This window comes from Carcharodon carcharias (assembly GCF_017639515.1).
Source record: "Carcharodon carcharias isolate sCarCar2 chromosome 29 unlocalized genomic scaffold, sCarCar2.pri SUPER_29_unloc_2, whole genome shotgun sequence".
Classification (NCBI taxonomy): Eukaryota; Metazoa; Chordata; class Chondrichthyes; order Lamniformes; family Lamnidae; genus Carcharodon; species Carcharodon carcharias.
Genome location: NW_024470665.1, coordinates 697074 through 716409, shown reverse-complemented (window position 1 = coordinate 716409; position 19336 = coordinate 697074). Strand labels below are relative to the sequence as shown.

The window sequence follows — 19336 nt, the reverse complement described above, 5'->3', positions numbered from 1 at the left end:
TCACCCTCACCCACCTCACCCCCCCCTCACCCTCACTCCCCCCTCACCCCCCTCACCCTCACCCCCCTCACCCCCCCCGCACCCTCACCCCCCCTCCCCCTCACCCTCAGCCCCCCTCACCCTCAGCCCCCCTCACCCTCACCCCCCCCTTACCCCCCTCACCCTCACCCCCCTCACCCCCCCGCACCCTCACCCCCCCTCCCCCTCACCCTCCCTCACCCTCACCCCCCCTCACCCTCCTCACCCTCAGCCCCCCTCACCCTCACCCCCCCTCACCCTCACCCCCCCTCACCCCCCTCACCCTCACCCCCCTCACCCCCCCGCACCCTCACCCCCCCTCCCCCTCACCCTCAGCCCCCCTCACCCTCAGCCCCCCTCACCCTCACCCCCCCTTACCCCCCTCACCCTCACTCCCCCTCACCCCCCCGCACCCTCACCCCCCCCTCCCCCTCACCCTCAGCCCCCTCACCCCTCAGCCCCCCTCACCCTCACCCCCCTCACCCTCAGCCCCCCTCACCCTCACCCCCCCTCACCCTCACCCTCCCTCACCCTCACCCCCCCTCACCCCCCCGCACCCTCACCCCCCCTCCCCCTCACCCTCAGCCCCCCTCACCCTCACCCCCCTCACCCCCCCGCACCCTCACCCCCCCCTCCCCCTCACCCTCAGCCCCCCTCACCCTCACCCCCCTTCACCCCCCCCGCACCCTCACCCCCCCCCCTCCCCCTCACCCTCAGCCCCCCTCACCCTCACCCCCCTCACCCCCCCGCACCCTCACCCCCCCCTCCCCCCTCACCCTCAGCCCCCCTCACCCTCAGCCCCCCTCCACCCTCACCCCCCCTCACCCCCCCGCTCCCTCACCCCCCCTCCACCTCACCCTCCCTCCCCCTCACCCCCCCCCTCACCCTCCTCACCCTCAGCCCCCTCACCCCTCAGCCCCCCTCACCTCAGCCCCCCCTCACCCTCACCCCCCCTCACCCTCCTCACCCCCCTCACCCTCACCCCCCTCACCCTCCTCACCCCCCTCACCCTCACCCCCCTCACCCTCACCCCCCTCACCCTCACCCCCCCTCATTCCCTCATCCTCACTCCCTCTCTCTCTCTCTCTCTCTCAAACCTCCTCTTCTCCATTTCGGGCTCGCGCCTTCATTAACCGCCCGCTTCCAGGAGGAGGGGGCGGGGTCCCAGGGAGAGGGCGGAGCCTGTGGGCGATTTTGTGGGCGGGTGGGTAAATATTGGGGCGGTGTCCTGATGACGCAATCCCGCATTGTCAATGGGTGGGGCTGATGCCACGGTGACGCAATGTCGCAATCCAAGCGGGCGGGCTGCGTGCCGGGTGACGCCATGCCGCCGCCGCCGCCGCCGCCGCCACCGCCCCCCCCAGTGGGCGGGGCCACGTTCGTCGCTACGCCAAGCCGCTGTCCCAGCGGGCGGAGCCCGTGCCGGGTGACGCAATGCCGCCGTCCCAGTGGGCGGGGTGTCGCTGACGGTTGGTCTCCGTCGGCGAGCGGGCGGGTGAGTTGCTTCAGAGCGGTTTCGGGAGGTCGGAGCGGCTGCTGAGAGCCGGGGCCGGGTTGCGAGGCCTGGTTCTCCCTCTCTCCGGGCCGGGATCTCTGGGCGGTGGGGCGGGGTTTGGAGCTGGGATACCCGGTGGCTGGCTGGCTGGCTGGCTGGCTGGGTGGGTGGGTGGGGGGCGGGGAGGAGAGCGGCTCCAATGGCAGAGATAGGCCGTGCCCACCGGAAACAGCTGACCGGAAATGGCCGGCCGCCATTACAGGGACTGGTGGAGGCCATTTGGCCCATCGCCTCCATGTCTGCTCTCTGTCAGAACAACTCAGCTAACCCCACTGCCCCGCCTTTCCCCAATGGCCCTGCTAATATTTCCTCATCAGATAACGACCCAGTTGCCCTTTGGAAACCCTTGAATGAATTAGCCTCCCCCTCCCCCCCTCAGGCGGAACATTCCAGATCCTAACCACTCGCTGCCTGAAAGTCTCTCCTCGTGTCGCCATTGCTTTTTTTAACCAATCGCCTTAAACCCGTGTCCCTCTGGTTCTCAATCTTCCCGCCAACAGGGACGGTCCCCCCCCCCCCCCCCCACCCCTCCACCAACCGACTCTGTCCCAGACCCCTCCTGATTTCGAACTCCTCGATCAAATCTCCCCTCAATCTTCTCTCCTCCCAGGAGAACAGCCCCAGCTTCCCCGACCTGTCCCCGGAACCGAAGTCCCTCGTCCCTGGAACCGTTCTCGTGAATCTTTTCCGCACTTTTTCTCTCTCTCTCCAAAGCCTTCACATCCTTCCTAAAGTGTGGAGCCCAGAACTGGACACAGTACTCCAGTTGGTGAACCAGCATTTTGTATAAGGTTCACCACAATGTCCTTGTGTTTGTACAACGTGCCCTTATGCATGAAGCCTAGGCTCCCAACCAACTACCTTATTAATCATTTTCTGACACCTTCAATAACTTGTGTCCATACACCCTCAGGTCCCTCTCTCCTCATTCGTCCTACCAAAATGCGTCACTCCACACTTAAATGTGATGCATTAAATTTCATCTGCCTCATTTCCACCCATTCCACCAGCCAGTCTATATCCTTTTGAAGTTCTACATGATCATCCTGACAGTTGTCAACACTTCCAAGTTTTGTGTCATCTGTAAATTTTGAAATTATACCACCGAGTCAAGGACATTAATATAGACCAAGAAAGGAATTGTGGGACCACCCACTATAAACCTTCTTCCAAAAAAAAAAGTCATTCACCACTACTCCCTGTTTCCTGTCACATGGCCAATTTCATATCCACTGTTCCTTTCATTCCATGGGCTTCAATTTTACTCACAGGCCAGTTATGTGCATCTTATTAAACATCTTTAAAACTGCATTAACCTCCTCAATACCTTTGACAAACCCATGCTGGTTTTCCTTAATTAATCTGCATATGACTGCTTTGTCCCAAATGATCATTTCTAAAAGTTTCCCCAGCACCGAGGTTGAACTGACTGCCCTGTGGTTGCTGTTTTTTGAACAAGGGTTAAACATGTGCAATTCTTCAGTTCTCTGGCACTACCCTTTAGTCTGAGGAAGACTGAAAGATCATAGCCAATGCCTCTGCAATTTCCATTCTTCCCTCCATATCCTTGAAGTCATCTCAGCCGACTCTGGTGTCTTATCAACTTTAAGTACAGGCAGCCTATCCGAAACCTCCTCTTTATCAGTAGTTAGCCCATCCAGTATCTCAACTACCACCTCTTTCTCCATGACTTGACAGCATCTTCTTCCTTGTAAAGACAGATGCAAAATATTCATTTATACCTCAGTTACGCCCTCTTGTCTCTGTGTGTAAATGCCCTTTTTGGTCTCTAATTGGCCCCACTCCTCCTTTTACCACCCTATTTATATGTCTATAGAAGACTAATCACAGAATCACACAGTGCAGAAGAGGCCCTTCGGCCCATCCAGTCTGCATCGACACAATTCTCTTTTATGTTAGCTGCCTGTCTCTTCTCATACTCTCTCATTGCTTCTTTTATTTTTTTTATGTCCCCGCTGAACTTTCTAGATTCACCTCTAGAGGCTGTTCCTGACTCTGTCCCTATAGATATTACTGTTACTGACTGTATCTCGAATGATGTTAATCCAGCTCCCTCACACTGTCACTCAGTAACCCCTCTCCCCACGCCCCCCCCCAGCACCCAGTGTTACTGACTGTATCTCGACTGATGTTAATCCAGCTCCCACACACTGTCATTCAGTAACCGCTCTCTCCCAGCGCTGTGACACTGACTGTATCTCTACTGATATTAATCCAGCTCCCTCACACTGTCATTCAGTAACCCCTCTCTCCCAGCGCCCTGTGATACTGACTGTATCTCTACTGATGTTAATCCAGCTCCCTCATACTGTCATTCAGTAACCCCTCTTGCCCCAGCACCCTGTGTTGCTGACTATTTCTCCTGACATATAAATCCAGCTGGCTCAGGGAATGAGTCAAGGAATGAACACTATGATGTTAAATGTTAATCCTCAGTAATGCTGCCTCTCTGCTTGTATTCACCCTGTCACAGGCATTTTGGAGTGGTGTGAATCTCGGCAGTGCATCCTGTGCTGACTGTGAGACCTGTTGTGTGAATGAGACCACCCAGCACCAGCATGCTTTCAGTGAAGGTCAAGACAGAGAAATCAGGTAGGCTGACATTGACCTTACCTCCCAGCTGCCCATCATCCTCCCCCAGTGTCTGTCTCCCACCTTCCCACATTACTGTTCTCCCTCCCCTGGTACCCCAAATACTTATTTCTCCCTCAGGTATCAAAGATTAAGGAGTGATCTATTCGAGGGGTTTAAGATGAGTAAAAGATTTGCTAGGATCGATAGAAAGAAACTGTTTCCAGGGCAGGGGTGGTCAAGAACAAGGGGGCAGAACCTTAAAATTGGAGCCAGGCCATTCAGGGGGTGATGTCAGGAAGCACTTCCTCACACAAAGGCGGGGGGGAGTGGAAATCTGGAACTCTCTCCCCCAGAAAAAGCTGTCGAGACTGGGAGGGGTCAATAGAAAATTTCAACACTGAGATTGAGAGATTTTTGTTGGTTAAGGGGATTAAGGGTCACGGAACCGAGGCGGGTAGGTGGAGTTAAGATACAGATCAGGCGTGATCTGATTCAATGGTAGAGCAGGCTCGAGGGGGCTGAATGGGCCTCCTCCTGTGTCAGTGACGTTTTAAAGTGGTGAATTTAGTTGTGAGCTGCAGTACAGCTTTCAGACAGCAGGTGGTGCTGAACACAGCAGTGAAAATGGCCGAACCTGCACCGAAACAAAATGGACCTGGGGGCTTGGGACACAGGACACACCCCCACCCAAAGGCCTGGAGGACACAGCACCCCACCCCACCCCAGACCTGGTGGACACAGCCCCCCTCCCCCCCGCCACGGTGTGGCCTGGGTTTGGAAGAGACGAACAAAAGACAACTCATTTCTCCATCGCCTGTCCCCACCTCAGGATGTCCCAAAGCTTCACAGCCAATGAAGGACTTTTTGAAGCGAGGTCACTGTTGTAATGTAGGAAACACAGCAGCCAATTTGTGCCCAGCAAGATCCCACAAGCAGCAGTGTGATAATGGACCCAAATCATCTGCTTTTAGTGATGTTGGATGAGGGATAAATATTGGCCCCAGGAACACCGGGGAGAACTCAGCCCTCCCCCCTCCTGCTCTTCTTCCCAATAATGGCCGTGGAATATTTCACACCCGCCCGAGAGGGCAGACGGGGGCCTCGGTTTAATGTCTCACCCGAAACATGGCACCTCTGATCCCTCAGTACTGACCCTCCGACAGTGCAGCACTCCCTCAGTACTGACCCTCCGACAGTGCAGCACTCCCTCAGTACTGACCCTCCGACAGTGCAGCACTCCCTCAGTACTGACCCTCTGACAGTGCAGCAGTCTCTCAGCACTGACCCTCTGACAGTGCGGCACTCCCTCAGCACTGACCCTCTGACAGTGCGGCGCTCCCTCAGTACTGACCCTCCGACAGTGCAGGGCTCCCTCTACTTTTTTTTAATTCATTCACAGGATGTGAGCTTCGCTGGCTAGGCCAGCATTTATTGCCCATCCTTAACTGCCCTTGAGAAAGCGGTGGTGAGCTGCCTCCTTGATCTGCTGCAGTCCATGTTTAGTCAGTGATGTGGTTTCTGTCTCCTGCAGATCTCGAGGCTTCAACAGCCCGTAATCGTTTAGATGCCGTTCTACAGTGTCTGGTTGAGAAGAGTGACATTGAGAGGTAGGTGTACTCCCTGTACTCCCAATAATTTACAAATCTAGAATTGATCCCCGTGTATCATAGACATTCTGAGAGAGAGAGAATTGTGTCGCACTGCAAAGGCATGTCAAAACGCACAGTGAGGGAATAGTCAGTCATTCCATGTTAGTTTCTTCTCATCGGGAACTTGAAATTCCCTTCGCTGAAAGCAGTTGGACTCTGACTGTCCTTCAGCGATAGCAGCTGGACTCTGACTGTCCTTCGGTGATAGCACTTGGTCTCTGACTGTCCTTTGCTGATAGCAGTTGGACTCTGACTGTCATTTGCTGATAGCGGTTGGACTCTGACTGTCATTTGCTGATAGCAGTTGGACTCTGACTGTCCTTTGGCGATAGCAGCTGGACTCTGACTGTCCTTCGGTGATAGCAGTTGGTCTCTGACTGTCCTTTGCTGATAGCAGTTGGACTCTGACTGTCGTTTGCCGATAGCGGTTGGACTCTGACTGTCGTTTGCTGATAGCGGTTGGACTCTGACTGTCGTTTGCCGATAGCAGTTGGACTCTGACTGTCCTTCGGCGATAGCAGCTGGACTCTGACTGTCCTTCGGTGATAGCGGTTGGTCACTGACTGTCGTTTGCTGATAGCGGTTGGACTCTGACTGTCCTTTGCTGATAGCAGTTGGTCTCTGACTGTCCTTTGCTGATAGCGGTTGGACTCTGACTGTCCTTTGCTGATAGCGGTTGGACTCTGACTGTCCTTTGCTGATAGCGGTTGGACTCTGACTGTCCTTTGCTGATAGCGGTTGGACTCTGACTGTCCTTTGCTGATAGCGGTTGGACTCTGACTGTCCTTTGCTGATAGCGGTTGGACTCTGACTGTCCTTTGCTGATAGCGGTTGGACTCTGACTGTCCTTTGCTGATAGCGGTTGGACTCTGACTGTCCTTTGCTGATAGCGGTTGGACTCTGACTGTCCTTTGCTGATAGCGGTTGGACTCTGACTGTCCTTTGCTGATAGCGGTTGGACTCTGACTGTCCTTTGCTGATAGCGGTTGGACTCTGACTGTCCTTTGCTGATAGCGGTTGGACTCTGACTGTCCTTTGCTGATAGCGGTTGGACTCTGACTGTCCTTTGCTGATAGCGGTTGGACTCTGACTGTCCTTTGCTGATAGCGGTTGGACTCTGACTGTCCTTTGCTGATAGCGGTTGGACTCTGACTGTCCTTTGCTGATAGCGGTTGGACTCTGACTGTCCTTTGCTGATAGCGGTTGGACTCTGACTGTCCTTTGCTGATAGCGGTTGGACTCTGACTGTCCTTTGCTGATAGCGGTTGGACTCTGACTGTCCTTTGCTGATAGCGGTTGGACTCTGACTGTCCTTTGCTGATAGCGGTTGGACTCTGACTGTCCTTTGCTGATAGCGGTTGGACTCTGACTGTCCTTTGCTGATAGCGGTTGGACTCTGACTGTCCTTTGCTGATAGCGGTTGGACTCTGACTGTCCTTTGCTGATAGCGGTTGGACTCTGACTGTCCTTTGCTGATAGCGGTTGGACTCTGACTGTCCTTTGCTGATAGCGGTTGGACTCTGACTGTCCTTTGCTGATAGCGGTTGGACTCTGACTGTCCTTTGCTGATAGCGGTTGGACTCTGACTGTCCTTTGCTGATAGCGGTTGGACTCTGACTGTCCTTTGCTGATAGCGGTTGGACTCTGACTGTCCTTTGCTGATAGCGGTTGGACTCTGACTGTCCTTTGCTGATAGCGGTTGGACTCTGACTGTCCTTTGCTGATAGCGGTTGGACTCTGACTGTCCTTTGCTGATAGCGGTTGGACTCTGACTGTCCTTTGCCGATAGCGGTTGGACTCTGACTGTCCTTTGCCGATAGCGGTTGGACTCTGACTGTCCTTTGCCGATAGCGGTTGGACTCTGACTGTCCTTTGCCGATAGCAGTTGGACTCTGACTGTCGTTTGCCGATAGCAGCTGGACTCTGACTGTCCTTCGGTGATAGCAGTTGGTCTCTGACTGTCCTTTGCAGATAGCAGTTGGACTCTGACTGTCGTTTGCCGATAGCAGTTGGACTCTGACTGTCGTTTGCTGATAGCGGTTGGACTCTGACTGTCCTTTGCTGATAGCAGTTGGACTCTGACTGTCGTTTGCCGATAGCAGTTGGACTCTGACTGTCGTTTGCCGATAGCAGTTGGACTCTGACTGTCCTTCGGTGATAGCAGTTGGTCTCTGACTGTCGTTTGCTGATAGCGGTTGGACTCTGACTGTCCTTTGCTGATAGCAGTTGGTCTCTGACTGTCCTTTGCTGATAGCAGTTGGACTCTGACTGTCCTTTGCTGATAGCGGTTGGACTCTGACTGTCGTTTGCTGATAGCGGTTGGACTCTGACTGTCGTTTGCTGATAGCGGTTGGACTCTGACTGTCCTTTGGCGATAGCAGCTGGACTCTGACTGTCCTTCGGTGATAGCAGTTGGTCTCTGACTGTCCTTTGCTGATAGCAGTTGGACTCTGACTGTCGTTTGCCGATAGCAGTTGGACTCTGACTGTCCTTCGGCGATAGCAGCTGGACTCTGACTGTCCTTCGGTGATAGCAGTTGGTCACTGACTGTCGTTTGCTGATAGCGGTTGGACTCTGACTGTCCTTTGCTGATAGCAGTTGGTCTCTGACTGTCCTTTGCTGATAGCGGTTGGACTCTGACTGTCCTTTGCTGATAGCGGTTGGACTCTGACTGTCGTTTGCTGATAGCGGTTGGACTCTGACTGTCGTTTGCTGATAGCAGTTGGACTCTGACTGTCCTTTGGCGATAGCAGCTGGACTCTGACTGTCCTTTGGTGATAGCAGTTGGTCTCTGACTGTCGTTTGCTGATAGCAGTTGGACTCTGACTGTCGTTTGCCGATAGCAGTTGGACTCTGACTGTCCTTTGCTGATTGCGGTTGGACTCTGACTGTCCTTTGCCGATAGCAGTTGGACTCTGACTGTCGTTTGCCGATAGCAGTTGGACTCTGACTGTCCTTCGGCGATAGCAGCTGGACTCTGACTGTCCTTCGGTGATAGCAGTTGGTCACTGACTGTCGTTTGCTGATAGCGGTTGGACTCTGACTGTCCTTTGCTGATAGCAGTTGGTCTCTGACTGTCCTTTGCTGATAGCAGTTGGACTCTGACTGTCCTTTGCTGATAGCGGTTGGACTCTGACTGTCGTTTGCTGATAGCGGTTGGACTCTGACTGTCGTTTGCTGATAGCAGTTGGACTCTGACTGTCCTTTGGCGATAGCAGCTGGACTCTGACTGTCCTTTGGTGATAGCAGTTGGTCTCTGACTGTCGTTTGCTGATAGCAGTTGGACTCTGACTGTCGTTTGCCGATAGCAGTTGGACTCTGACTATCCTTTGCTGATTGCGGTTGGACTCTGACTGTCCTTTGCCGATAGCAGTTGGACTCTGACTGTCGTTTGCCGATAGCAGTTGGACTCTGACTGTCCTTCGGCGATAGCAGCTGGACTCTGACTGTCCTTCGGTGATAGCAGTTGGTCTCTGACTGTCCTTTGGCGATAGCAGCTGGACTCTGACTGTCCTTTGGTGATAGCAGTTGGTCTCTGACTGTCCTTTGCTGATAGCAGTTGGACTCTGACTGTCGTTTGCCGATAGCGGTTGGACTCTGACTGTCCTTTGCTGATAGCGGTTGGACTCTGACTGTCCTTTGCTGATAGCGGTTGGACTCTGACTGTCCTTTGCTGATAGCGGTTGGACTCTGACTGTCCTTTGCTGATAGCGGTTGGACTCTGACTGTCCTTTGCTGATAGCGGTTGGACTCTGACTGTCCTTTGCTGATAGCGGTTGGACTCTGACTGTCCTTTGCTGATAGCGGTTGGACTCTGACTGTCCTTTGCTGATAGCGGTTGGACTCTGACTGTCCTTTGCTGATAGCGGTTGGACTCTGACTGTCCTTTGCTGATAGCGGTTGGACTCTGACTGTCCTTTGCTGATAGCGGTTGGACTCTGACTGTCCTTTGCTGATAGCGGTTGGACTCTGACTGTCCTTTGCTGATAGCGGTTGGACTCTGACTGTCCTTTGCTGATAGCGGTTGGTCTCTGACTGTCGTTTGCTGATAGCAGTTGGACTCTGACTGTCGTTTGCCGATAGCAGTTGGACTCTGACTGTCCTTTGCTGATTGCGGTTGGACTCTGACTGTCCTTTGCCGATAGCAGTTGGACTCTGACTGTCGTTTGCCGATAGCAGTTGGACTCTGACTGTCCTTCGGCGATAGCAGCTGGACTCTGACTGTCCTTCGGTGATAGCAGTTGGTCTCTGACTGTCCTTTGGCGATAGCAGGCTGGACTCTGACTGTCCTTTGTGATAGCAGGTTGGTCTCTGACTGTCCTTTGCTGATAGCAGGTTGGACTCTGACTGTCCTTTGCCTGATAGCGGTTGGACTCTGACTGTCCTTTGCTGATAGCGGTTGGACTCTGACTGTCCTTTGCTGATAGCGGTTGGACTCTGACTGTCCTTTGCTGATAGCGGTTGGACTCTGACTGTCCTTTGCTGATAGCGGTTGGACTCTGACTGTCCTTTGCTGATAGCGGTTGGACTCTGACTGTCCTTTGCTGATAGCGGTTGGACTCTGACTGTCCTTTGCTGATAGCGGTTGGACTCTGACTGTCCTTTGCTGATAGCGGTTGGACTCTGACTGTCCTTTGCTGATAGCGGTTGGACTCTGACTGTCCTTTGCTGATAGCGGTTGGACTCTGACTGTCCTTTGCTGATAGCGGTTGGACTCTGACTGTCCTTTGCTGATAGCGGTTGGACTCTGACTGTCCTTTGCTGATAGCGGTTGGACTCTGACTGTCCTTTGCTGATAGCGGTTGGACTCTGACTGTCCTTTGCTGATAGCGGTTGGACTCTGACTGTCCTTTGCTGATAGCGGTTGGACTCTGACTGTCCTTTGCTGATAGCGGTTGGACTCTGACTGTCCTTTGCTGATAGCGGTTGGACTCTGACTGTCCTTTGCTGATAGCGGTTGGACTCTGACTGTCCTTTGCTGATAGCGGTTGGACTCTGACTGTCCTTTGCTGATAGCGGTTGGACTCTGACTGTCCTTTGCTGATAGCGGTTGGACTCTGACTGTCCTTTGCTGATAGCGGTTGGACTCTGACTGTCCTTTGCTGATAGCGGTTGGACTCTGACTGTCCTTTGCTGATAGCGGTTGGACTCTGACTGTCCTTTGCTGATAGCGGTTGGACTCTGACTGTCCTTTGCTGATAGCGGTTGGACTCTGACTGTCCTTTGCTGATAGCGGTTGGACTCTGACTGTCCTTTGCTGATAGCGGTTGGACTCTGACTGTCCTTTGCTGATAGCGGTTGGACTCTGACTGTCCTTTGCTGATAGCGGTTGGACTCTGACTGTCCTTTGCTGATAGCGGTTGGACTCTGACTGTCCTTTGCTGATAGCGGTTGGACTCTGACTGTCCTTTGCTGATAGCGGTTGGACTCTGACTGTCCTTTGCTGATAGCGGTTGGACTCTGACTGTCCTTTGCTGATAGCGGTTGGACTCTGACTGTCCTTTGCTGATAGCGGTTGGACTCTGACTGTCCTTTGCTGATAGCGGTTGGACTCTGACTGTCCTTTGCTGATAGCGGTTGGACTCTGACTGTCCTTTGCTGATAGCGGTTGGACTCTGACTGTCCTTTGCTGATAGCGGTTGGACTCTGACTGTCCTTTGCTGATAGCGGTTGGACTCTGACTGTCCTTTGCTGATAGCGGTTGGACTCTGACTGTCCTTTGCTGATAGCGGTTGGACTCTGACTGTCCTTTGCCGATAGCGGTTGGACTCTGACTGTCCTTTGCCGATAGCGGTTGGACTCTGACTGTCCTTTGCCGATAGCGGTTGGACTCTGACTGTCCTTTGCCGATAGCGGTTGGACTCTGACTGTCCTTTGCCGATAGCGGTTGGACTCTGACTGTCGTTTGCCGATAGCAGCTGGACTCTGACTGTCCTTTGCAGATAGCAGTTGGACTCTGACTGTCGTTTGCCGATAGCAGTTGGACTCTGACTGTCGTTTGCTGATAGCGGTTGGACTCTGACTGTCCTTTGCTGATAGCAGTTGGACTCTGACTGTCGTTTGCCGATAGCAGTTGGACTCTGACTGTCGTTTGCCGATAGCAGTTGGACTCTGACTGTCCTTCGGTGATAGCAGTTGGTCTCTGACTGTCCTTCGGTGATAGCAGTTGGTCTCTGACTGTCGTTTGCTGATAGCGGTTGGACTCTGACTGTCCTTTGCTGATAGCAGTTGGTCTCTGACTGTCCTTTGCTGATAGCAGTTGGACTCTGACTGTCCTTTGCTGATAGCGGTTGGACTCTGACTGTCGTTTGCTGATAGCGGTTGGACTCTGACTGTCGTTTGCTGATAGCGGTTGGACTCTGACTGTCCTTTGGCGATAGCAGCTGGACTCTGACTGTCCTTCGGTGATAGCAGTTGGTCTCTGACTGTCCTTTGCCGATAGCAGTTGGACTCTGACTGTCGTTCGCCGATAGCAGTTGGACTCTGACTGTCCTTCGGCGATAGCAGCTGGACTCTGACTGTCCTTCGGTGATAGCAGTTGGTCACTGACTGTCGTTTGCTGATAGCGGTTGGACTCTGACTGTCCTTTGCTGATAGCAGTTGGTCTCTGACTGTCCTTTGCTGATAGCGGTTGGACTCTGACTGTCCTTTGCTGATAGCGGTTGGACTCTGACTGTCGTTTGCTGATAGCGGTTGGACTCTGACTGTCGTTTGCTGATAGCAGTTGGACTCTGACTGTCCTTTGGCGATAGCAGCTGGACTCTGACTGTCCTTTGGTGATAGCAGTTGGTCTCTGACTGTCGTTTGCTGATAGTAGTTGGACTCTGACTGTCGTTTGCCGATAGCAGTTGGACTCTGACTGTCCTTTGCTGATTGCGGTTGGACTCTGACTGTCCTTTGCCGATAGCAGTTGGACTCTGACTGTCGTTTGCCGATAGCAGTTGGACTCTGACTGTCCTTCGGCGATAGCAGCTGGACTCTGACTGTCCTTCGGTGATAGCAGTTGGTCACTGACTGTCGTTTGCTGATAGCGGTTGGACTCTGACTGTCCTTTGCTGATAGCAGTTGGTCTCTGACTGTCCTTTGCTGATAGCAGTTGGACTCTGACTGTCCTTTGCTGATAGCGGTTGGACTCTGACTGTCGTTTGCTGATAGCGGTTGGACTCTGACTGTCCTTTGGCGATAGCAGCTGGACTCTGACTGTCCTTTGGTGATAGCAGTTGGTCTCTGACTGTCGTTTGCTGATAGCAGTTGGACTCTGACTGTCGTTTGCCGATAGCAGTTGGACTCTGACTGTCCTTTGCTGATTGCGGTTGGACTCTGACTGTCCTTTGCCGATAGCAGTTGGACTCTGACTGTCGTTTGCCGATAGCAGTTGGACTCTGACTGTCCTTCGGCGATAGCAGCTGGACTCTGACTGTCCTTCGGTGATAGCAGTTGGTCTCTGACTGTCCTTTGGCGATAGCAGCTGGACTCTGACTGTCCTTTGGTGATAGCAGTTGGTCTCTGACTGTCGTTTGCTGATAGCGGTTGGACTCTGACTGTCCTTTGCTGATAGCAGTTGGACTCTGACTGTCGTTTGCCGATAGCAGTTGGACTCTGACTGTCGTTTGCCGATAGCAGTTGGACTCTGACTGTCCTTCGGTGATAGCAGTTGGTCTCTGACTGTCCTTCGGTGATAGCAGTTGGTCTCTGACTGTCGTTTGCTGATAGCGGTTGGACTCTGACTGTCCTTTGCTGATAGCAGTTGGTCTCTGACTGTCCTTTGCTGATAGCAGTTGGACTCTGACTGTCCTTTGCTGATAGCGGTTGGACTCTGACTGTCGTTTGCTGATAGCGGTTGGACTCTGACTGTCGTTTGCTGATAGCGGTTGGACTCTGACTGTCCTTTGGCGATAGCAGCTGGACTCTGACTGTCCTTCGGTGATAGCAGTTGGTCTCTGACTGTCCTTTGCCGATAGCAGTTGGACTCTGACTGTCGTTCGCCGATAGCAGTTGGACTCTGACTGTCCTTCGGCGATAGCAGCTGGACTCTGACTGTCCTTCGGTGATAGCAGTTGGTCACTGACTGTCGTTTGCTGATAGCGGTTGGACTCTGACTGTCCTTTGCTGATAGCAGTTGGTCTCTGACTGTCCTTTGCTGATAGCGGTTGGACTCTGACTGTCCTTTGCTGATAGCGGTTGGACTCTGACTGTCGTTTGCTGATAGCGGTTGGACTCTGACTGTCGTTTGCTGATAGCAGTTGGACTCTGACTGTCCTTTGGCGATAGCAGCTGGACTCTGACTGTCCTTTGGTGATAGCAGTTGGTCTCTGACTGTCGTTTGCTGATAGTAGTTGGACTCTGACTGTCGTTTGCCGATAGCAGTTGGACTCTGACTGTCCTTTGCTGATTGCGGTTGGACTCTGACTGTCCTTTGCCGATAGCAGTTGGACTCTGACTGTCGTTTGCCGATAGCAGTTGGACTCTGACTGTCCTTCGGCGATAGCAGCTGGACTCTGACTGTCCTTCGGTGATAGCAGTTGGTCACTGACTGTCGTTTGCTGATAGCGGTTGGACTCTGACTGTCCTTTGCTGATAGCAGTTGGTCTCTGACTGTCCTTTGCTGATAGCAGTTGGACTCTGACTGTCCTTTGCTGATAGCGGTTGGACTCTGACTGTCGTTTGCTGATAGCGGTTGGACTCTGACTGTCCTTTGGCGATAGCAGCTGGACTCTGACTGTCCTTTGGTGATAGCAGTTGGTCTCTGACTGTCGTTTGCTGATAGCAGTTGGACTCTGACTGTCGTTTGCCGATAGCAGTTGGACTCTGACTGTCCTTTGCTGATTGCGGTTGGACTCTGACTGTCCTTTGCCGATAGCAGTTGGACTCTGACTGTCGTTTGCCGATAGCAGTTGGACTCTGACTGTCCTTCGGCGATAGCAGCTGGACTCTGACTGTCCTTCGGTGATAGCAGTTGGTCTCTGACTGTCCTTTGGCGATAGCAGCTGGACTCTGACTGTCCTTTGGTGATAGCAGTTGGTCTCTGACTGTCCTTTGCTGATAGCAGTTGGACTCTGACTGTCGTTTGCCGATAGCGGTTGGACTCTGACTGTCCTTTGCCGATAGCGGTTGGACTCTGACTGTCCTTTGCTGATAGCGGTTGGACTCTGACTGTCCTTTGCTGATAGCGGTTGGACTCTGACTGTCCTTTGCTGATAGCGGTTGGACTCTGACTGTCCTTTGCTGATAGCGGTTGGACTCTGACTGTCCTTTGCTGATAGCGGTTGGACTCTGACTGTCCTTTGCTGATAGCGGTTGGACTCTGACTGTCCTTTGCTGATAGCGGTTGGACTCTGACTGTCCTTTGCTGATAGCGGTTGGACTCTGACTGTCCTTTGCTGATAGCGGTTGGACTCTGACTGTCCTTTGCTGATAGCGGTTGGACTCTGACTGTCCTTTGCTGATAGCGGTTGGACTCTGACTGTCCTTTGCTGATAGCGGTTGGACTCTGACTGTCCTTTGCTGATAGCGGTTGGACTCTGACTGTCCTTTGCTGATAGCGTTGGACTCTGACTGTCCTTTGCTGATAGCGGTTGGACTCTGACTGTCCTTTGCTGATAGCGGTTGGACTCTGACTGTCCTTTGCTGATAGCGGTTGGACTCTGACTGTCCTTTGCTGATAGCGGTTGGACTCTGACTGTCCTTTGCTGATAGCGGTTGGACTCTGACTGTCCTTTGCTGATAGCGGTTGGACTCTGACTGTCCTTTGCTGATAGCGGTTGGACTCTGACTGTCCTTTGCTGATAGCGGTTGGACTCTGACTGTCCTTTGCTGATAGCGGTTGGACTCTGACTGTCCTTTGCTGATAGCGGTTGGACTCTGACTGTCCTTTGCTGATAGCGGTTGGACTCTGACTGTCCTTTGCTGATAGCGGTTGGACTCTGACTGTCCTTTGCTGATAGCGGTTGGACTCTGACTGTCCTTTGCTGATAGCGGTTGGACTCTGACTGTCCTTTGCTGATAGCGGTTGGACTCTGACTGTCCTTCGGTGATAGCAGTTGGTCTCTGACTGTCGTTTGCTGATAGCGGTTGGACTCTGACTGTCCTTCGGTGATAGCAGTTGGTCTCTGACTGTCGTTTGCTGATAGCGGTTGGACTCTGACTGTCCTTTGCTGATAGCAGTTGGTCTCTGACTGTCCTTTGGCGATAGCAGCTGGACTCTGACTGTCCTTCGGTGATAGCAGTTGGTCTCTGACTGTCCTTTGCTGATAGCAGTTGGACTCTGACTGTCGTTTGCCGATAGCAGTTGGACTCTGACTGTCGTTTGCTGATAGCGGTTGGACTCTGACTGTCCTTCGGTGATAGCGGTTGGACTCTGACTGTCCTTTGCTGATAGCGGTTGGACTCTGACTGTCCTTTGCTGATAGCGGTTGGACTCTGACTGTCGTTTGCTGATAGCGGTTGGACTCTGACTGTCGTTTGCCAATAGCAGTTGGACTCTGACTGTCCTTTGCCGAATACAGTTGGACTCTGACTGTCCTTCGGCGATAGCAGCTGGACTCTGACTGTCCTTCGGTGATAGCAGTTGGTCTCTGACTGTCCTTTGCCGATAGCAGTTGGACTCTGACTGTCCTTCGGCGATAGCAGCTGGACTCTGACTGTCCTTCGGTGATAGCAGTTGGTCTCTGACTGTCCTTTGCTGATAGCAATTGGACTCTGACTGTCCTTTGGCGATAGCGGTTGTTTGCATTGGTCATAAACTGTTCCCAGTCACGTGGAGAACGTGGACACTGCACACTTAGTCTGATTGGTAATTTAACCAACTCTTTCATGGGCTGTCTCTCGCAGGATTCCTGCCGCAGCACTCTCCAGCCACCACCTCATTGCTCACTCCGAACCCCGTTCCTCATTTGGATCTCAGACACCACGTCCCGCCCCTGGGTGCTGCTCTCCTGCTCCATGTTTATGATGCTCAGTCCCACCTTTGGGTGCTGCTCCCACTGCTGGGCCGGTTGGCTCCAGCGTCAGTGGGATCACAGCTGATCCTGTGCTCCCCGTTGTAACTACGTGTCTCTTACTGCATACCGTTTCAGAGACCGGACTGAGGATGAATCTGTGAAAGCGGTACTGCCTGACCAACAGAGCAAGTGAGTTCATCTTCTGCTGTGGAAGCGTCTCTCAGCTAGTCCGTTCTGCTCGAACGTCAACGAAGGTTCCTGGTGCTGAAACACGATCTGTCTCTCCACGGACACCAGCTGAGCCACTGAGTGTTCCCAATGTTTTCTCTTTTTCATACGTCTAATGTGGCTTTTCAGTTCAGTGGAGAGAGGGGGGATTTGGAGGGGGTGGAGGCAGAGAGAGGAGGGGATTGGAGCTGGATGGAGGGAGGGAGAAAGAGCGATTGGGGCTGGATGGGGAGAGCGAGAGGAGGATTGGGGCTGGACGGGGAGAGAGAGATAGGGGCTGGATGGAGAGAGAGAGAGAGAGAGGGGGATTGGGGCTGGATGGAGAGAGAGAGAGAGAGAGAGAGGGATTGGGGCTGGATGGAGAGAGAGAGAGAGGGATTGGGGTTGGATGGAGAGAGAGAGAGAGGGATTGGGGTTGGATGGAGAGAGAGAGAGAGGGATTGGGGTTGGATGGAGAGAGGGGGATTGGGGCTGGATGGAGAGAGAGAGAGAGGGATTGGGGTTGGATGGAGAGAGAGAGAGAGGGATTGGGGTTGGATGGAGAGAGAGAGAGAGGGATTGGGGTTGGATGGAGAGAGAGAGGGATTGGGGCTGGATGGAGAGAGAGAGAGGGATTGGGGCTGGATGGAGAGAGAGAGAGGGATTGGGGTTGGATGGAGAGAGAGAGAGAGGGATTGGGGCTGGATGGAGAGAGAGAGAGGGATTGGGGCTGGATGGAGAGAGAGAGAGAGAGAGGGATTGGGGCTGGATGGAGAGAGGGAGAGGGGGATTGGGGCTGGCTGGAGAGAGAGAGGGAGAGGGGGATTGGGGCTGGATGGAGAGAGAGAGAGTGGGGGATTGGGGTTGGATGGAGAGAGAGGGGGAGAGGGGGATTGGGGTTGGATGGAGAGAGAGAGGGGGATTGGGGCTGGATGGAGAGAGAGAGGGGGATTGGGGCTGGATGGAGAGAGAGAGAGAGGGGGATTGGGGTTGGATGGAGAGAGAGGGGGAGAGGGGGATTGGGGTTGGATGGAGAGAGAGAGGGATTGGGGCTGGATGGAGAGAGAGAGGGATTGGGGCTGGATGGAGAGAGAGGGGGAGAGGGGGATTGGGGCTGGATGGAGAGAGGGAGAGAGGGGGATTGGGGCTGGATGGAGAGAGAGAGGGATTGGGGCTGGATGGAGAGAGAGAGGGATTGGGGCTGGAGAGAGAGGGGGAGAGGGGGATTGGGGCTGGATGGAGAGAGAGGGAGAGAGGGGGATTGGGGCTGGATGGAGAGAGAGAGAGAGAGGGATTGGGGCTGGATGGAGAGAGAGAGGGAGAGGGGGGATTGGGGCTGGATGGAGAGAGAGAGAGGGAGAGGGGGATTGGGGCTGGATGGAGAGAGAGAGAGGGGGATTGGGGCTGGATGGAGAGAGAGAGGGATTGGGGCTGGATAGAGAGAGGGAGAGGGGGATTGGGGCTGGATGGAGAGAGAGAGGGATTGGGGCTGGATAGAGAGAGGGAGAGGGAGAGGGGGATTGGGGCTGGATGGAGAGAGAGAGAGAGGGATTGGGGCTGGATGGAGAGAGAGAGAGAGAGGGATTGGGGCTGGATGGAGAGAGAGAGGGGGATTGGGGCTGGATGGAGAGAGAGAGAGAGAGGGATTGGGGCTGGATGGAGAGAGAGAGGGGGATTGGGGCTGGATGGAGAGAGAGAGAGGGAGAGGGGGATTGGGGCTGGATGGAGAGAGAGAGGGATTGGGGCTGGATGGAGAGAGAGAGGGATTGGGGCTGGATGGAGAGAGAGAGGGAGAGGGGGATTGGGGCTGGATGGAGAGAGAGAGGGATTGGGGCTGGATGGAGAGAGAGAGGGATTGGGGCTGGATGGAGAGAGAGAGGGATTGGGGCTGGATGGAGAGAGAGAGGGATTGGGGCTGGATGGAGAGAGAGAGGGATTGGGGCTGGATGGAGAGAGAGAGGGATTGGGGCTGGATGGAGAGAGAGAGGGATTGGGGCTGGATGGAGAGAGAGAGAGAGGGGGATTGGGGCTGGATGGAGAGAGAGAGGGATTGGGGCTGGATGGAGAGAGAGAGAGAGAGGGATTGGGGCTGGATGGAGAGAGAGAGGGATTGGGGTTGGATGGAGAGAGAGAGAGAGAGGGGGATTGGGGCTGGATGGAGAGAGAGAGAGAGGGGGATTGGGGCTGGATGGAGAGAGAGGGGGAGAGGGGTGGTGTGAGGGGGGATGGGGGGTGTGAGGGGGGGATGGGGGGTGTGAGGGGGGATGGGGGGTGTGAGGGGGGGATGGGGGTGTGTGAGGGGGGGTGTGAGGGTGGGGATGGGGGGCTGTGAGGGGGTGTGGGGATGGGGGGGTGTGAGGGGGGATGGGGGG

General features: G+C 54.1%; 2 protein-coding genes across 2 annotated transcripts in view; one reads left to right on the top strand and one right to left on the bottom strand.

Annotated features, from left to right (window-relative positions):
• The window catches only part of LOC121274023 (proline and serine-rich protein 3-like), a 193015-nt gene extending 191836 nt beyond the window's left edge, over positions 1-1179 (bottom strand). Inside the window, exon 1 of the mRNA XM_041181153.1 lies at positions 1116-1179. Coding sequence (XP_041037087.1) covers positions 1116-1129 — 14 coding nt within the window. The 5' untranslated portion in view covers positions 1130-1179. The remainder of the gene's footprint in view (positions 1-1115) is intronic.
• Positions 1180-1322: 143 nt separating this feature from the next.
• On the top strand, positions 1323-16946 carry LOC121274059 (astrotactin-2-like). The gene is made up of 4 exons (XM_041181199.1): positions 1323-1513; positions 4068-4186; positions 5700-5775; positions 16893-16946. The coding sequence occupies exons 1-3, from the start codon at positions 1343-1345 to the stop codon at positions 5722-5724; spliced, it is 315 nt and encodes a 104-aa protein (XP_041037133.1). The 5' UTR covers positions 1323-1342; the 3' UTR covers positions 5725-5775; positions 16893-16946.
• The last annotated feature ends 2390 nt before the right edge of the window (positions 16947-19336 follow it).

What these genes read in the sequence shown, in the direction of transcription:
- LOC121274059 (XM_041181199.1), top strand. Translation starts at nt 1,343, where the DNA reads ATGCCGCCGCCGCCGCCGCCGCCGCCACCGCCCCCCCCAGTGGGCGGG. An exon ending in CTCCGTCGGCGAGCGGGCGG is followed by an intron (nt 1,514 to 4,067) that starts GTGAGTTGCTTC and finishes ACCCTGTCACAG; the next exon opens with GCATTTTGGAGTGGTGTGAA. An exon ending in GGTCAAGACAGAGAAATCAG is followed by an intron (nt 4,187 to 5,699) that starts GTAGGCTGACAT and finishes TGTCTCCTGCAG; the next exon opens with ATCTCGAGGCTTCAACAGCC.